General features: G+C 35.9%; 1 protein-coding gene across 1 annotated transcript in view; it reads left to right on the forward strand.

Moving 5' to 3' along the window:
* LOC136029917 (uncharacterized) overlaps nucleotides 1–15150 on the forward strand; it is a 71399-nt gene that overhangs the window by 24155 nt on the left and 32094 nt on the right. The window contains exons 5-7 of the mRNA XM_065708443.1: nucleotides 2582–2884; nucleotides 7744–7921; nucleotides 13288–13460. Coding sequence (XP_065564515.1) covers nucleotides 2582–2884; nucleotides 7744–7921; nucleotides 13288–13460 — 654 coding nt within the window. The remainder of the gene's footprint in view (nucleotides 1–2581; nucleotides 2885–7743; nucleotides 7922–13287; nucleotides 13461–15150) is intronic.

Genomic DNA, 15150 nt, shown 5'->3' on the forward strand with positions numbered 1-15150 from the left:
TCATATGTCTAAGATAGAATGATTACCACATCTAATGAAGAACTTATCAGAAAAGTTTCTATGCCCGGTGCAAGTCCTTAGCAACATTTTGACTCCTTTAACATTGGCCCTGAAACTGACGTAGCTCAGGTTCTGTCAAGGCTCAAGGCTGGTGATTACATTCGGGTTGAGCTGAAGAGCAAGAAAGGGAATCCTGTTCACTATATTATCATTCTCAAAAAAGTAGCAACTTTTTGTTGCTACTGAGCGGAACTCATGGTCCGCTTTCTGAAGGAGACTTGAGTAAGAGACTTTGTGCTAACAGACGAGACAGATAGTATCTTAAAGATAGAAGTTAAACGAAACTGCAGCCACTGACAGATAAAACATCAATAATAGTGGAACGGCTTACTTTTGGTATTGATAAGTCAATCTATAATTTGAAATTAATATTCCATAGTTTTTTGTAAGCCATACTAAGTTTATTATATAGTTTTTTATACTGACCATATTGTTTCATATTTTTATGGCCGAAATACAATTTTTAATGTTTACCTGGCCACTTTTCTGTTTTTTTCGTCATTTGGTCGAACGTAATCCAGAAACAGCCAAACCAGTACCGGAATGGCACTTTTGACCACTTGGATCACGGTGGAAAAGTGCATCATGGTGGCATCCAGGTGAGAAAATGGTGGAGCATTTCTAATTGTGTTTTCGAAGGATAGTATCAAATGAGTTACCATTGCTTTGGCATACTCAGCAACTTGTTATCGCTTGAAATCAATTCCTCAAGAATTAAAGAAGTTAAAACTTGACGATCGTGGGTCTGTCTCCTATCTATATATTGGACTAATTATCAATGTTGAATATCGAAGCGTAAATATCGATATCGGAAACAATATTTAGAAATTTCTGTTTATTTCCAGCTTTTGCAACCATATACCAGTGAAAATTCAAACATACAAAAGGTTCTCGTTAATATCTAGTGTAAATATGAAGTTCTTGTAAGGCGCAGCTGTCCCCCCTGCCTCCAATTCCCTGTACCCATGGGTGTCCTAGCTGTCTCAACAATTCTTTCATTATAGCCCTAGAGAGCAGAACAACCACGTTTTTGTACAATTCTCTTTTTGAAATACGGTCAGTGAGACGGGTACACAGAACAAACCATGGATAATTCCTCTGGAAAACCTAATTATACTTCACCACTGTGTGACTGTAATTGCCAATATTCTAATCGTGGTTCGAAACCTTATCTTTCTATTGTTATAAACTTCTTTCAACCGTGAAAAACCATCTTGGGCCTTCACTATGCTACTTTTAACATGTTCACTGCATCCGCCACTTTTACTAATATTACTACCCAGGTAAGTAAAGCTATCCACTTGATCGATCTTCTCGTTACCTAAAGTCACCTCTTCACCTTCAATTGTTCCTAGTCTCTGTGACTTGGTATTCTTAAACTTAGTTTTCAAAACCTATCTCGTACCCTGAACTCTCAAAACCTCCGCAACCATCGTTTATTTCTAGGACACTCAAATCATCAGTGTCATCTAAATGTAAAAGATTTTCACTTTTCCACCTGATTCCATACTCGTCTATAGCTGTGTTCCTCGGGAAGAAATATTTTCAACCTATCCATACAGACGGGGATAGAACAAAAGCCTACGAAACTCTTGAGTCAGTATGGAACTAGCTACTATCCTCATTTCCTACATCAACCACAACCAGGCCAGTATTCGTCAATAAGCCCACTACGCCTGGGTCTAGGGGTGCTCAGTTCTAGGGGCTCACAATAAATTATCATTGAATGACTTTTTCTTTACAAAAAATGGACTTTGATATGATTTATCGTCATAGTACCAGGTGAATTCTGCCGCCACGCTTCCTATCCACTGAGAAGTGATATTAGAATTCTCTTAGGAATTCTCTTAGTGACATTAACTGTCAGATGTCTCCCAAGATTGGCAGCTGAGAGTCGGGTATTATCTTTCTCTGTCATTACTTTTCGACCATCAGTTGCGTTATGCTCAGTGTTTCCACTATCCCCAAATTTCCAGGGATTTCCCTGAAAATCTCGCAAAACCAGGATGGCAAAATCTGGCCCTGACTGCAGCAATGTCGTTCCTGTCCATATACAATGTATTTGTCTGGTATATCAAACAAGAATAGGACCTTTACCAAGGTCCTTCTATTAACTGAATAAAACTACATTATAACGCACTATTTTCGAAACCATTCTAATAACTTTAATTTCATAATTTACTTCAAAAAACAGTTTTTCTTCAACTATTGAGTGGAGAACTCTACGCGTCAGCTGTTGGCCACCAGGCCAAAAAAAAATCTATAAGCTCAAGACTCAAATTGAGAACAAACAGTTTTTTTGGATATCAAAAAAATATGGTTCAGCTACTAGGCGGAGGGGAGAGGAGATATTTTTGAAATGGGAGTGGATACGAATGACCGCTTTATACACAATTCAGTGGAGAAGGTATATGCAAGTGTGTTTTCTCAGTTTCTTTGAGTAGGTTATCATTGTTGTGAATGAACTTTGGCTTCATTATTTATAAAACAATTTAATAACAATGAATTCTTTACTTTATAGGTTGACCTGGATAATGATCCACTAATTCTTCCATACTCAAGTGGTACAACAGGTTTACCCAAAGGCGTGATATTAAGTCATGGTAATGTTGTTAATAATTTGTGTCAGTACCATGTCCCTGGTACTACTCGTATTCAAGCTGCATGTAACGATTACCAAGAGAAATATGTGTCAATCTTGCCCTACTTTCACATTTATGGCCTTGTTGTTACACTTTTATCTGGCCTGTGGTATGGTGCACATATTACTATTCTCCCAAGATTCGATCCTGACCTGTTTTTAAGGACTTTGGCTTCAGTAAAGGTAAGAATAATGAGGCTGTTCACACATTCTAAGAATTGCCATCATATCTTTACAAGAAATATTTTTAAACCTTTGACTGAAATTTTGTTTTCCAACAGTTTAAGATTGAGATTCCATCTTCTTTCGGTTAAGCTCTAGACAAATAATTTGCATTAAGTATACTTTAGATATTGGTAAAATTATAACCAGAGGCAATTTAGATTTCACATGGGCGAAAGAATACGGTATCTGGATATAAAATTGGTCGAAAAAAGAAGTATTTAAAATAAAAAGAATTTTGTACCGTAATTTTTACATCTTCTTCTTCCTTGGATTGTTGTGGAGAAGCTTTTATATAATCCAACCTAAAGGAATCAACTGATAAAGTGAAAATTATAAACTTCCTATGTCGTCAGGCTAACATTAAATATCTAGCTTCTTGAGAAGAAGATTGTGCTACAGCTTATAATTTAGATTTTTTTTTCTGCTGATAAAGGCTCTCGGATGTGGAATCAAAATATTCGAATTTTTTATTATTTAGAGTTTTTTTATCCACTTCTTTATTTAAATGTAAATACCCGTTTTTCTCACATTTATTTTTATTTATCAAATTTTGCAATGGAATTTAGAGTGGTCTATGAAATTATTTAAATAACTTATTAAAAAAAATTAAAAACCCATGCCAATAAATGCAGATGTTTAAGGAAAAAAAAATACGTGTGAAACGAGCCGGCTTTTAATGTCTATTCAAACTATGCATATTTATCAAACACTTCATCGTAACGAACTGTAAGCAAAGAGTAACCTGTGCCAACAACAACAAAAACTCTAATATACGGAATTATATTAATATAATAATAGATTGTGTTTATGTGTTTAGCTGAACAGAAGCAGGAGAGATGGATGCGGTTTGAGGCTCTGGAAAGCATATTTGTCAAGAGTACCCCCAACCCCTAAGAAATGTAAGAATTGAGATCCTGAAAAAAAAATCTGATAGTCCAGTTCTCAGCTTGTTGGAAACAGAAAATAAACTTAAATGTAACAGAAGTACCTAAGAAGGGGGAGGGGGTATCCTCCTTCAAATTAGGGTATACACTGAATGAAGGGTTCATGGTAGCAAACTCTACGTAAAGGTTGTCATCAGTAAATAGAAACTAAATCTGTGAAACACAATATTTGTTTTTCAATAGATTTGTGAACTTGATTTACTTTTATACCGACTCGAAACATGCTATTTCATAAATTTTTAATTAGTTCAATAAAATATATTAGCCTAAGAAAATGTAACATTTCAGGAATGGGTTTAACACCAAAATCATGGCTCGATAAATTGTTTTTTGGTTTTATTGATAACTTAGATTTTCAATTTGTACTTGGGTAAGGATTGGCAAGAGGCAATTGATCACTCTAAAATATGTTGTTTGGGTAATTCCGCGTAACGTCAAGCAGGAAATGACCCCGGCTTCCATGGGGTAGGGAAAAATAAAACACTAATTCCGAGAATCTTATTTGGTTACCAATTTCAGTGCCGTACGTTATTCCAGGGACCCGCTAGTGCTGAAGAAATAGTAAAGATAAAGAAGACACGTACGGATGTCAAGAATTTTTCCACAATTGCCAAAATTTGTTTTGTAATTGTGTTGCGGAGCAACACTACTGCTTTCGTAGTTTTTTTTTTTTTTTTTTTTTTTTTTTCACCGTGATCAGCGACCTGTAGCTCCGAAGTGGTAAGAGTTAAAAATTTGAGATTTTTCAGAGGGAAGGGAAACGTGAAACAGAGTAAAAGAGTTCCAGAGAAGTTCCTAAAATTTCTAACAGTTTTCCATAAAAAAAATAAAACCGTTTTTTTCTTAGAAACTCTGCGTTCGATGTTTGGCGTCAAGTTAAGACGAACCTAGCTTCGGAAATAAACTTGTTAGAAATACAGTTATGCTGAACTCATGTGGAACTTTCATTTGTCTCTTCGAGAACCGGAGCACAAAATTCCGTAGCTCTTACAGATTTCCCGGAAATAATTCCGGAAAAGTCCATCTCGTTCCGATTTTTTTGGAATTTTCTCAAATTTTCGATTTTGATGTTTCTTATATTTTTATCGAGTAGTGCTATGAAAAGTATGCAAGAAGAAGTGAAGTGTTCTATATACCAAGTTGCTTCGTTCTCTAAGAAATAATTTCCGAAGTTTCGACGTTCTAGAGGTAAGTTCTGTTCTGGACCAGCTAGAATTTTTTTTCCAACGCTGTTCGACAGATCTCGATCTCCTAACAACTGGAGCTTACAATAGTTTCTCCGAAATAAAATTCCTTCTTTGGGTTTTTCTATTTGGAAGTTTTGTCATGCCCTCGGGGCAATTTAAATTTTTTGGTGAATTTGGTTTGTTTTATATTTTCCTAGCTTAGACCATCAAAAGTTAAGCAGAAAACTATAAGACGTTATTTCCGTATCTCTTTCAGATTTCCCGGAAATAATTCCCAAATGTGCGTCTCGAAACATAATACTTCGAATTGGCGTCAAGTTAAGACGGCCCTGGTTTCGGAAGTAAACGTTTTAGAGATAAAATAATTATGAACTCATATAGAACTTTTATTGATGTTTTCGAGAACTGAAGCATGAAATTCCGTAGCTCTTACAGATTTCCCGGAAATAATTCCGGAAAAGTCAATCTCGTTCCGATTTTTTGAAATTTTCTTAAATTTTCGATTTTGATGTCTATTTTATTTTTATTCTCGTTTATTTCTGGACCAGCTAAACATTTTACCAAACTCAGTTTAGTAGGAGCTCGAAATAAAACCATATCAAAGATGCTTCAAGATGTTCCTAACAAAATGTGCCCTGTTCCCTAAGGAACAGGGCACAGTTGCTGCAACACTTCCCGTTGCACAGGCAACGGAGGTCTAGTTAATTTTAGTGTTGAAATGACAAAAAATATCATCTATCATTATCGAATCAGCTTTGTATTTGAACGAATTTTTTCACTTGGTAGCATTTTCAACACTTTCAAAGGTGACTAGGACGAGGAGTATTTAGGAGGAGACTTAGTTAATCATTGAGTTTCGGTGGTAGATCTTTAATGGTTTCAAGCTTTTACACTCCAGATATAAAATAAAAGTGTATTTTGGTGCCATATGGCATTTTATGATGGTGTTGTCATAAAGAAACTACAAAAAAGACTTAAATATAAATATTAGCTTTCAAATGATCTTAAACACCTATTTACGATGTTCTAATGCCTTACTAGCACTGGAGAAATAAAATAGAAAAAGAAGACTTTTCAGTGTTCCAGTTCTTTTTAAAAATTCCCATGATTTTGTTTCTACAATAAACTTTTACTTTTAAGATGAATTTAAATAAAAGCCATCGTTTCTGAGTCAGCATCAACGACACGTTTTTCTTCAAACCATGGTTCAGTTGCACTGGGCTAAGCAACATGAGGGTTAAGTTGAAGGGGGTTGAGTTGAACGTTCAGTTGCAAGATGTTTAGTTGAACAGGGTTCGTTGAGACAAGGTTTAAGTTGTACGGGGGTTCAGTTGCACTAGGGATTAGTTAAACAGTTGTTGAGTCTCACGAGGGATCAGTTGCACGAGCGTCGAGTTGCATGAGGTTTTAGTTGCACGGAGTTCAGTTGCACGGCGTTCAATTACATGAGGGTTCAGTTGATATTTAATCCAATTTACATCAGCTCTCTACGAAATGGAATGCACCAATAGTGTAACGGAGACTAATAAGAAAAGGAAAAAAGAAAGAAAAACACCATACACATCAATTATGATGTGAATTACAAACCACATACCCCTCAATTAAATATAGTTAAGTGGAAATTTTTGAATTTTTTCAAAACGACTACCGGACTATTATTGGCTACCTCTGACGAACCATACTGAGGAGAATGGAAGATTAAAGAAAAATCGAAAAAAGAAAACATCAATCGTTTTCTTTTGATGCTTGATTACTATGTTTGAAAGAAGTAGAGTATTAAATGAGAAACAGGAATCCTTGTAGTGATTCTAGCACAAAATACTACTACTACTGCTGCTACCACTCCTTGATTCTTGCCCTGCGAAATTCTTCCTCCATCCTAGTCTGTTCAAAATCACACTAATTACTCTCTAGTCCTTCCCATTAAGTCCCAGTTTTCGTCAAATTCCTTTTATGACTTTATCTTGCTCCATTTGAGGACAAAATGCTTTTTGTTTTGCTCCAGATGGATGGTCAAAAAGAACAATTTTTGCCCAACTTCTTCTGTACTCATCCCTCTTCTGTGAAATTTAACCTAGCCATCTTGACCTTTCTTTCGAAATGGCCTAAGAAAGTGGGATCCAATTATTTTTTCCTTGCTGCTTATCGTTTGAGGTGATCCGCCAAACGAATACTAAGAAACTTCTTTAGACAGTTTGTCTGGAAGGCATTTAGCACATCTTCCTCGACCTTTTGAAGTACCATGTTTCTAAGCCATACTTGACCACGGTTATTATTCATGGCTTCCTATATCGCAATATTAAGTGGAAATTGTGGGCAAAATGTTGAAAGGAATCTTATGAAGTTACAGCACGTAAAACACACCTGAATAAGGATGTGTATCGTGGGTACCCAACAAGGTTTTGATCAATCTTTTGAATCAATTATTTTTTTAGTTTTCTAAAAATAACTCAAAAGACTGGTGTCTTTACTAATTAAAATTCTTGATCTTTAATCTGCTGGTATTTTTACCTGTCGTTTTAGGTTTTTTGTATCACTCTCTTTGTTTTCGTCTTTTTCTTTGTTTATACAGCCCTCACAAACTGTTGTGCTTCCTGGCGTACTTTGTAATATTCGGAGTAATTTATAATGAATGTTTAGTTGAAATAAACAAATTGATATACAAACAACATAATATTCCTTACAGCCCACAGTACTCCAACTGGTTCCACCCCTTATCAGTTTCCTTGCAAATTCCTCAAACTTGGATAGAAAAATGTTTCAGAGGCTTCACACGGTAATGTCAGGTGCTGCTCCTCTTGGTCCATCAATTGCCAATAAGCTACTGGAGAGAATCAACAGTTCTTCTCTGTTTCTTCAAGAAGGTTTGTCACGAGCTTTTGTTGTTCATTAGTTCTTTACCGCACCAACAACATCAAAATGAAAATAAGCTTAGACCCCTAGAGCCATTTTAGGTTTATTCATTCCCAATCCTGATTTTTTGAGAATTATAAAATTTTTAGGGCGGCGCCACATTTTTGTCAGTGTGGTCAGTTGTCACGAACTGTGGCGGTAAATAATAAAAGTTTATCAGTTAAATTTGGCACTGTTTACATGTGTGTAAAAATGGAAGGTATTTTTGATTGGAAACGGAAATCCTGATTTGTTTAGTTTTTGAAGATGTGCGTGGTTGTGTAAGTTTCTTCTTAGTCAATCCAAACAATCAGATTTTATTTTAACTGTCCTCGGTAGTTTAAGTAAACTCATTCTGGGATTCATTTAAAGATGTTTCCCAAATGTATTTAAGTTTTACATTTATATTTGTAATTTTTTTTCACTATAACACATGTACATTTCTTTCACTACCAAAATAAACCATTGATGTTGAAGAATCACAAAATGCCATTTACTAAGTGAGGGCCAAGCCTCACTAGTGCAGCCGAGTGAATATCAATCCAACCTTTGTGAGGACAGCCCACCTTCAAATCTGCACGGTACTCAACAGTGCACTTCACGCGCAGTTCCTAATCAAATAGTCCAAAAAAGATAAATCTTTTTCACTAACGAAAACTTGGTAAAAAGCCGCACAGGTCGTTACAAGCATTGACATCCGTTCGCATTGATTGCAAGAAATTAGTAACTCTAATTAACATGAGACAAAGACTTACACGTAAGGTGGGCTTTTTTACGACCCCCCAGCTTCAAACAGCGCCAGTTATTATCCAAATTAGGTTTACAGCAAGGTAATCCACTCAATTTCCTGCATCCGGTATGACACGAACAAATTATAACACTGGTTAAACGAGTTTAGGTGTCTTCACTATGAATGGCGGATAGCAACTGAAAGGATCAAACTGGCACACAAGGGCTGTTTAATTACAATAAGAAGCTTCTCTAAAAGTACTAAGAAATTATTACTACTACTAATACTAATAATAATAATAATAATAATAATAACTCACTGCAGCACCAAGCAGCATGACGCCAACACAGCTACACACGCTCCTCCTTCAACCTAATTTATTCAAGGGCTCCCTCTTTACACCCTCCCAGGAAGTTCCCATTTCCTTTAAATCTTTATTTATGACATCCTCCCAACCCAGACAAGGACGACCTGCTTTCCGTGTAGCACCAGACGTTCGGCCAAAAAGGACAATCTTCGGCAATCTGTCATCCTTCATCCTTAGAACGTGGCCTAGCCATCTCAACTTTTCTTTCATTATAGCCCTAGAAAGCGGGATTGAACCACATTTTTCGTACAACCTAAGAAATTATTACTTTGCTTAAATACTTTTAGACTTGAATCCTGGGAAAGAGGGATTAGTAATCAAATTCTTATTTTCTTGGATGTTTTATTTATTTTTTTTGTCGGCAGCTTTAATAATTAGTACTAGAGATCTCTCTTTTTGTGATAATCTTTATCTATGTAGTATAAAAGATTACATGTCCATGTCTACCATAAGAGGTGGAAAAGTGGGTTGAGGTATTATAAGGATGCTCAGAAAATTCCCTGGAAGGTATGTACTTTTAATTCCACCATGGTAAGCTCCTCCATATAAAATCCTCCCTGACAGTTCCATTCTCGCTGAAAATACCCTTAGAATATATCCTGCGGGTAATGCCACCCTGAAAATTCTTTATAGTTGACTTCATTTTGAAAAAAAGATTTGTTATTTAAGTAATATTTGATCGTGTTTCAACTCGTGCCAGAAACCCCCTCCTCCAAGCAAAATATGATCAATTGCTGAAACCACCACCAAAACCAAAACACTGCTCGTTTTGAGCTTTAATATTGCTCCTTATTTTCAGTTGAATTTTTTTTTTTGTTATTTTGATCACTTTTCAGTTAATGCCGGGAATTCCACCTCCCCTCTATGATAAAATACACCCTCCTCATGAAAATTTGCTCAATAGTAAATTCCTTTCACATAAAATCCTGTCTGATAATTCCATCCTCCCTGAAAATTTCCCACTGAAAATATACACTAGACAGCCCTATCTAGTAAATTCTGCCTAGAATAAATTCATTGAAAAAAGAATTGTTTATATTTTACCTCTGATTTTTCAAATACTGCCAAAACCCTCCTCCTCCCAATGAAAAGCCTCTAACAAAGAATTTACCCATGGAACATTTCTCCCGAGAAAAATACCCCCTCCCATTGGAGAAATTCCCATGACGAATTCCAGCTCTGCAGAAAATTTCCCCCGAATAATTTCTCAGGAACATGTCCACATGAAAAATTAAGTCGCCAAAGAGAAAATACGACACATAAAGAGGATTTTGCATTGAAATTGTGTTGGGAAGTTCAACTCCAGAAATATCCCTATCTGCAGAAATACCCCCTCCACAACCCCCATCCCCCCAGGAAAAATTATGTTATCACCCCAATAACAAATGTTACATATAAATAATGGACAAATCTCATAACTTAATACCCTTTCCCTAAAGGCTGTGGGCTTAGTTAGGACATAGTAAGTGGGCATACCGAGAGAATAATAATCGGACGTTTCAGCAGCATCTAACAAAATAGCCGTTCTAAAATTTTATCAGATGGCGTTGGGGAAAAAGCGTCGTGGAAGGAATGTTCCTTCCACGACACTTTTTGGTCATTCTGTTTGACCACTGTTTGACATTCTGTTTGATCACTTAGGCTTAGCTTTTAATTTCCATGGTTAATTCCTCTCTCGATCTTCTAGGACCATGGGTGCAATACGGCCATCCTGGGAAAAAAACAGACAAACTAACACACTATGATCTTTCTTCTGGTGAAAAATAGAAAAATTCAACTTTTCAAAAGGGAGCTCGAAACCTCTACAGTAGCGTTCTCTGATCCCTTGAATTTGATTAAATAAAAACACTAGTTTTTTTAACGGAAAGTAAGGAGCGACATTAAAACTTAAAATGAACAGAAATTACTTCGTACATGAAAGGGGTTGCTTCCTCATCAACGCCCCGCTCTTTACGCTAAAGTTTGACTGTTTCTCTTAACTCTACTTTTTAAAACAGTAGAAAACTTCAGCGTAAAGAGCGGGGCGTTGATGAGGAAGCATCTCTCATCAATAAGTTTATTTTTTCATTGTTTTTTTTTTTTAATAATGTTAGAAAATCCTGCGCTCCCTTCATGAAAATTTTCTTCCCCCATGACAAATTCCTCCAAGGAAAATTCCCCCAACATATACCCCTCTTCTCAGCTCCCCCCCCCCCCAACGTAAGAATCCCCCTGAAAACGTCTCTACACTTCCAAATAACCATTACTATATGTAAGCACCGGTCAAAGTTTGTAACTTGTGGCCCCTCCCACGGGGACTGTGGGGGAGTAAGTGGTCCCCAAAGACATAGTTATAAGGTTTTTTGACTACGCTAAATAAAATGGCTATCTCAGAGTTTTGATCTGGTGACTTTGGGAAAATAGTTAGCGTGGCAGGGGGCCTAGTTGCCCTCCAATCTTTCGGTTCACTTAAAAAGGGCACTAGAACTTTCAATTTACGTTAGAATTAGCCCTCTCGCAAGATTCTAGGACCACTGGGTCGATACGATCATCCCTGGGAAAAAACAACAAAAAACAAATAAACACGCATACGTGATCTGCCTTCTGGCAAAAAATACAAAATTCCACATTTTTGTTGATAGGAGCTTGAAACGTCTACAATAGCGTTCTCTGATACGTTGAATCTGATGGTGGGATTTTTGTTAAGATTCTATGAATTTTAGAGGTTGTTTTCCTCTGTTTTCTAAAATAAGGCAAATTTTCTCAGGCTTGTAACTTTTGATGGGTAAGACTAAACCTGATTAAACTTATATATTTAAAATCAGCATTAAAATGCAATTCTTTTGATGCAACTATTGATATCAAAATTTCATTTTTTAGAGTTTTGTTCACTATTGAGCAGGATCGCTCCTTACTACAGTTCGTTACCACGAACTGTTTGATGGAGTGATTTATATCACTCGATCTAGTTTCCTCGCCTAGTTTGAAGTAGGACTGCTTTTTCAGTTATTTATAGAGGGGCTAAGCTGTGGAATAAGCTTATCCCAAGTACCAAAAAATTGCCTATTGATCAATTTAAAACCGAGCTGTGTGTGGGGTTTCTTGGTAGGTACACCTTTGAAACAGATTGAGATTGATGGAATCAATATTGACAATATTTTTTTATTGTTTTTTTTTCGCTTCCGGATCATAATATTATGTTGTTTTATTGTGTATGAATTATTTATGTAAGTTTTTTTTCTTGTCATTTTAGGCTGCTTTTAGTTTAGAAAGTCTCAAAGAAGCTGATAAGGACAATAAAGCCTTTAGCAAACGCTCGGGCTACTAGTATCCCCCACCCCAACAAAAGAAGCCATTTTTAGGGTCAACTGTCCTAGCTTCCTTCTGTAGCACACGAAGCGAGCAGGAGGGGGACTGAAGGCCAGAAAATTGGGTTTTTAATCTAATTAAAAGGCCCATGAAGTGGCGTTTTAGCTAATGTGCATTTAAACATAGGGAAAGATCTGGCTTGACTCGCATCTGAATTTTATACCTGTCAACTCCTGTACTTGCTGCGCTCGCTAAGAATGTCAGCGCGAACATTTAACTTTTACACAATACAAATTTTTCGCTTTCAATAAAAGCAAGCCCCATGGCTTCAAGACTGTTTTGAAAATCTCACCTGTTTACCTTGAACGATTTAGTTTGTTTATTCAGCAGAAAGCAGAAAGCGAAAGCTGATGTCTCGATCAAATTTACAGTTGCACTACTTTAGATATTCAAGTAGAATCTTGATGGTAGGCCTAGTTTGGCTTGAATATGGTTATATATATGGTGAAATAGCGCGAAAATTTTACGTTTTAACATAATTTAATCAATAAGTGATACCAATTCAAACAATAAATTGGTAAAAGACCATTCAACAAAGACTCAGCTCTATGCTGGCAGTATGGAGCTGTGTTTCTGTGTTGCATGTGTTGCATCATAACTATATGGGTTAGTTATATGCATAGGTATGCATAGTTATTTTCATAACTTTGTGGGTTGCATAAACACAGGGGAAAATAACCCAGGCATTTAATTTGTATTTTTATGTTTTCTATTAGGATATTTTCCAACCAAATGTGAGGTTGAAAACCTGAAACATTGTGATTGAAAAGTTTCGGTTGTTGAGTCAAGTCTAGCCTATTGGTCGTTCTTTCATATTCTTTCTTCAAATTGAATATGAAAACTGGGATATTTCGTATATGTAAAATAACGAATGAAATGGATTTTCTCCTTAGGATATGGACTAACAGAGACCTCTCCGATTTCACATGTTTCTCCACTGAAAGGGTCCCAGATTGGCTCATGTGGAAAACCAATAAGTCGAACAGCAGTGAAAATACTTGACCTGGAAACGGGAGCTTCACTTCCTGCTGATCTTGAAGGAGAGCTGTGCATCAAAGGACCTCAGGTATGAAAAGATGACAGTGCAGCCATCATCGGTATTTAGGAGTGGGAGAGGTTTCAAGTCCTAAGTGGTTGATTATGTCTTGCAACCATTACTATTTCTTAATATTTGTGAGAGGTGATTTCGAATACCAAGTTGCAAACTAAAAGCTATAGTTGGTGCTATGTATCCCCCCTTTGAACGTTAAAATGAATATTTCAGCAATTATTATTGATGGATCAGAGAGTTTTAAGAGTGCAGTCTCTCATTCTGGATGCACTATGCAAGTCAAGGAATTATTTTCAACTCCTGAAAGACATATGTCAGATTCTCTAACACCTGACAAACCATTGGCTCTTTTGGATACTTCGATCGAATCTAAAATCACACCTAAATATTTCTAAATATGAGTTTGAATGCATTCTGTGGGCTCCTGAGGAACAGCTAGACCGTTCAAAACCTCAATTTATTGAATTACTAAGTGATTTATGCTTCGTCTAAGATACGGGGAAAAACCTTGATTACGCAAACTTTCACGAAAATCTATGAAGCTAAGTCCCTGTCAAACCGGGTCCTTACTGCAGTCGGGTCATCGACACCCAGGCCAGAATGCAGCTTGCTCAGTCCGGTACCCAAAGAATATAGAAAAAAAGATGGCACAATTTCATCTTCCTGTAGATAAGGTAGTGGTCAGATTATTGCTAAGTTAGTGAACGGAAAGCATATATCTAAATATGCTTATCTAAGATAGAGAAGCTAAGGATCAAGGGGTTCCTCCTACACCTCCTACCTCCTACACTAAACTGAAATAATTTCAAGAAAATTTTGTGCCTAAGCATGTACTATATGAGGCTTCAAGCCTCCCTATTTTGCCTGCCCAATTTCTGTTAATATCGAATTTTACCCCACACGGGTGAGGGTGGATTTAGTAAACCAACAAAAATTTGATCCATTTTCTTTCCTGTTCACATGGAGGAACTATCATACTGCCTACATTACCTCATTAGTTTTCCTGAGCACTAAAATTAGCAACCAGTATCCTCAATTTTTGACATTTCTAAATTTGTTAAGTGCCGAAATTATCAAATTGCTGCCCTAATATTAGAGCACAAGATCCACGACCTGGATACCGAAGAACCGACTTTCGTTTATAGAATAGAATTTAATTTAAAAATTTCTTTCATAGCATGGTTGTCGAATTTTAATTTTACGTCACAAACAGCACCAGTATATATATATATATATATATATATATATATATATATATATATATATATATATATATATATATATATATATATATATATATATATATATATATATATATATATATATAATGAAAAGAGAAATCACCAATGCAACAGAACAAACACATTAAGAAAAAAGAAAAAAAAGAAGACAGAAGGAGAAAAGGAAGACTATTTTCCTACATTAGTGATCAATATAGATCAGCACTTGAATGAGGTCTTAACCCTACTCATCCATACAATCACATAGGTCAAACAGCATGCCATATACAATCAACCATAAAGAATAATCCATCGACAGGCTGTCGTGTATATCAATAAGTATAAGTTATATATATATATATATATATATATATATATATATATATATATATATATATATATATATATATATACATATATATATATATATATATATATATATATATATATATATATATATATATATATATATGTATGTCATATCG

This window comes from Artemia franciscana, chromosome 8 (genome assembly GCF_032884065.1).
Source record: "Artemia franciscana chromosome 8, ASM3288406v1, whole genome shotgun sequence".
Taxonomy (NCBI): domain Eukaryota; kingdom Metazoa; phylum Arthropoda; class Branchiopoda; order Anostraca; family Artemiidae; genus Artemia; species Artemia franciscana.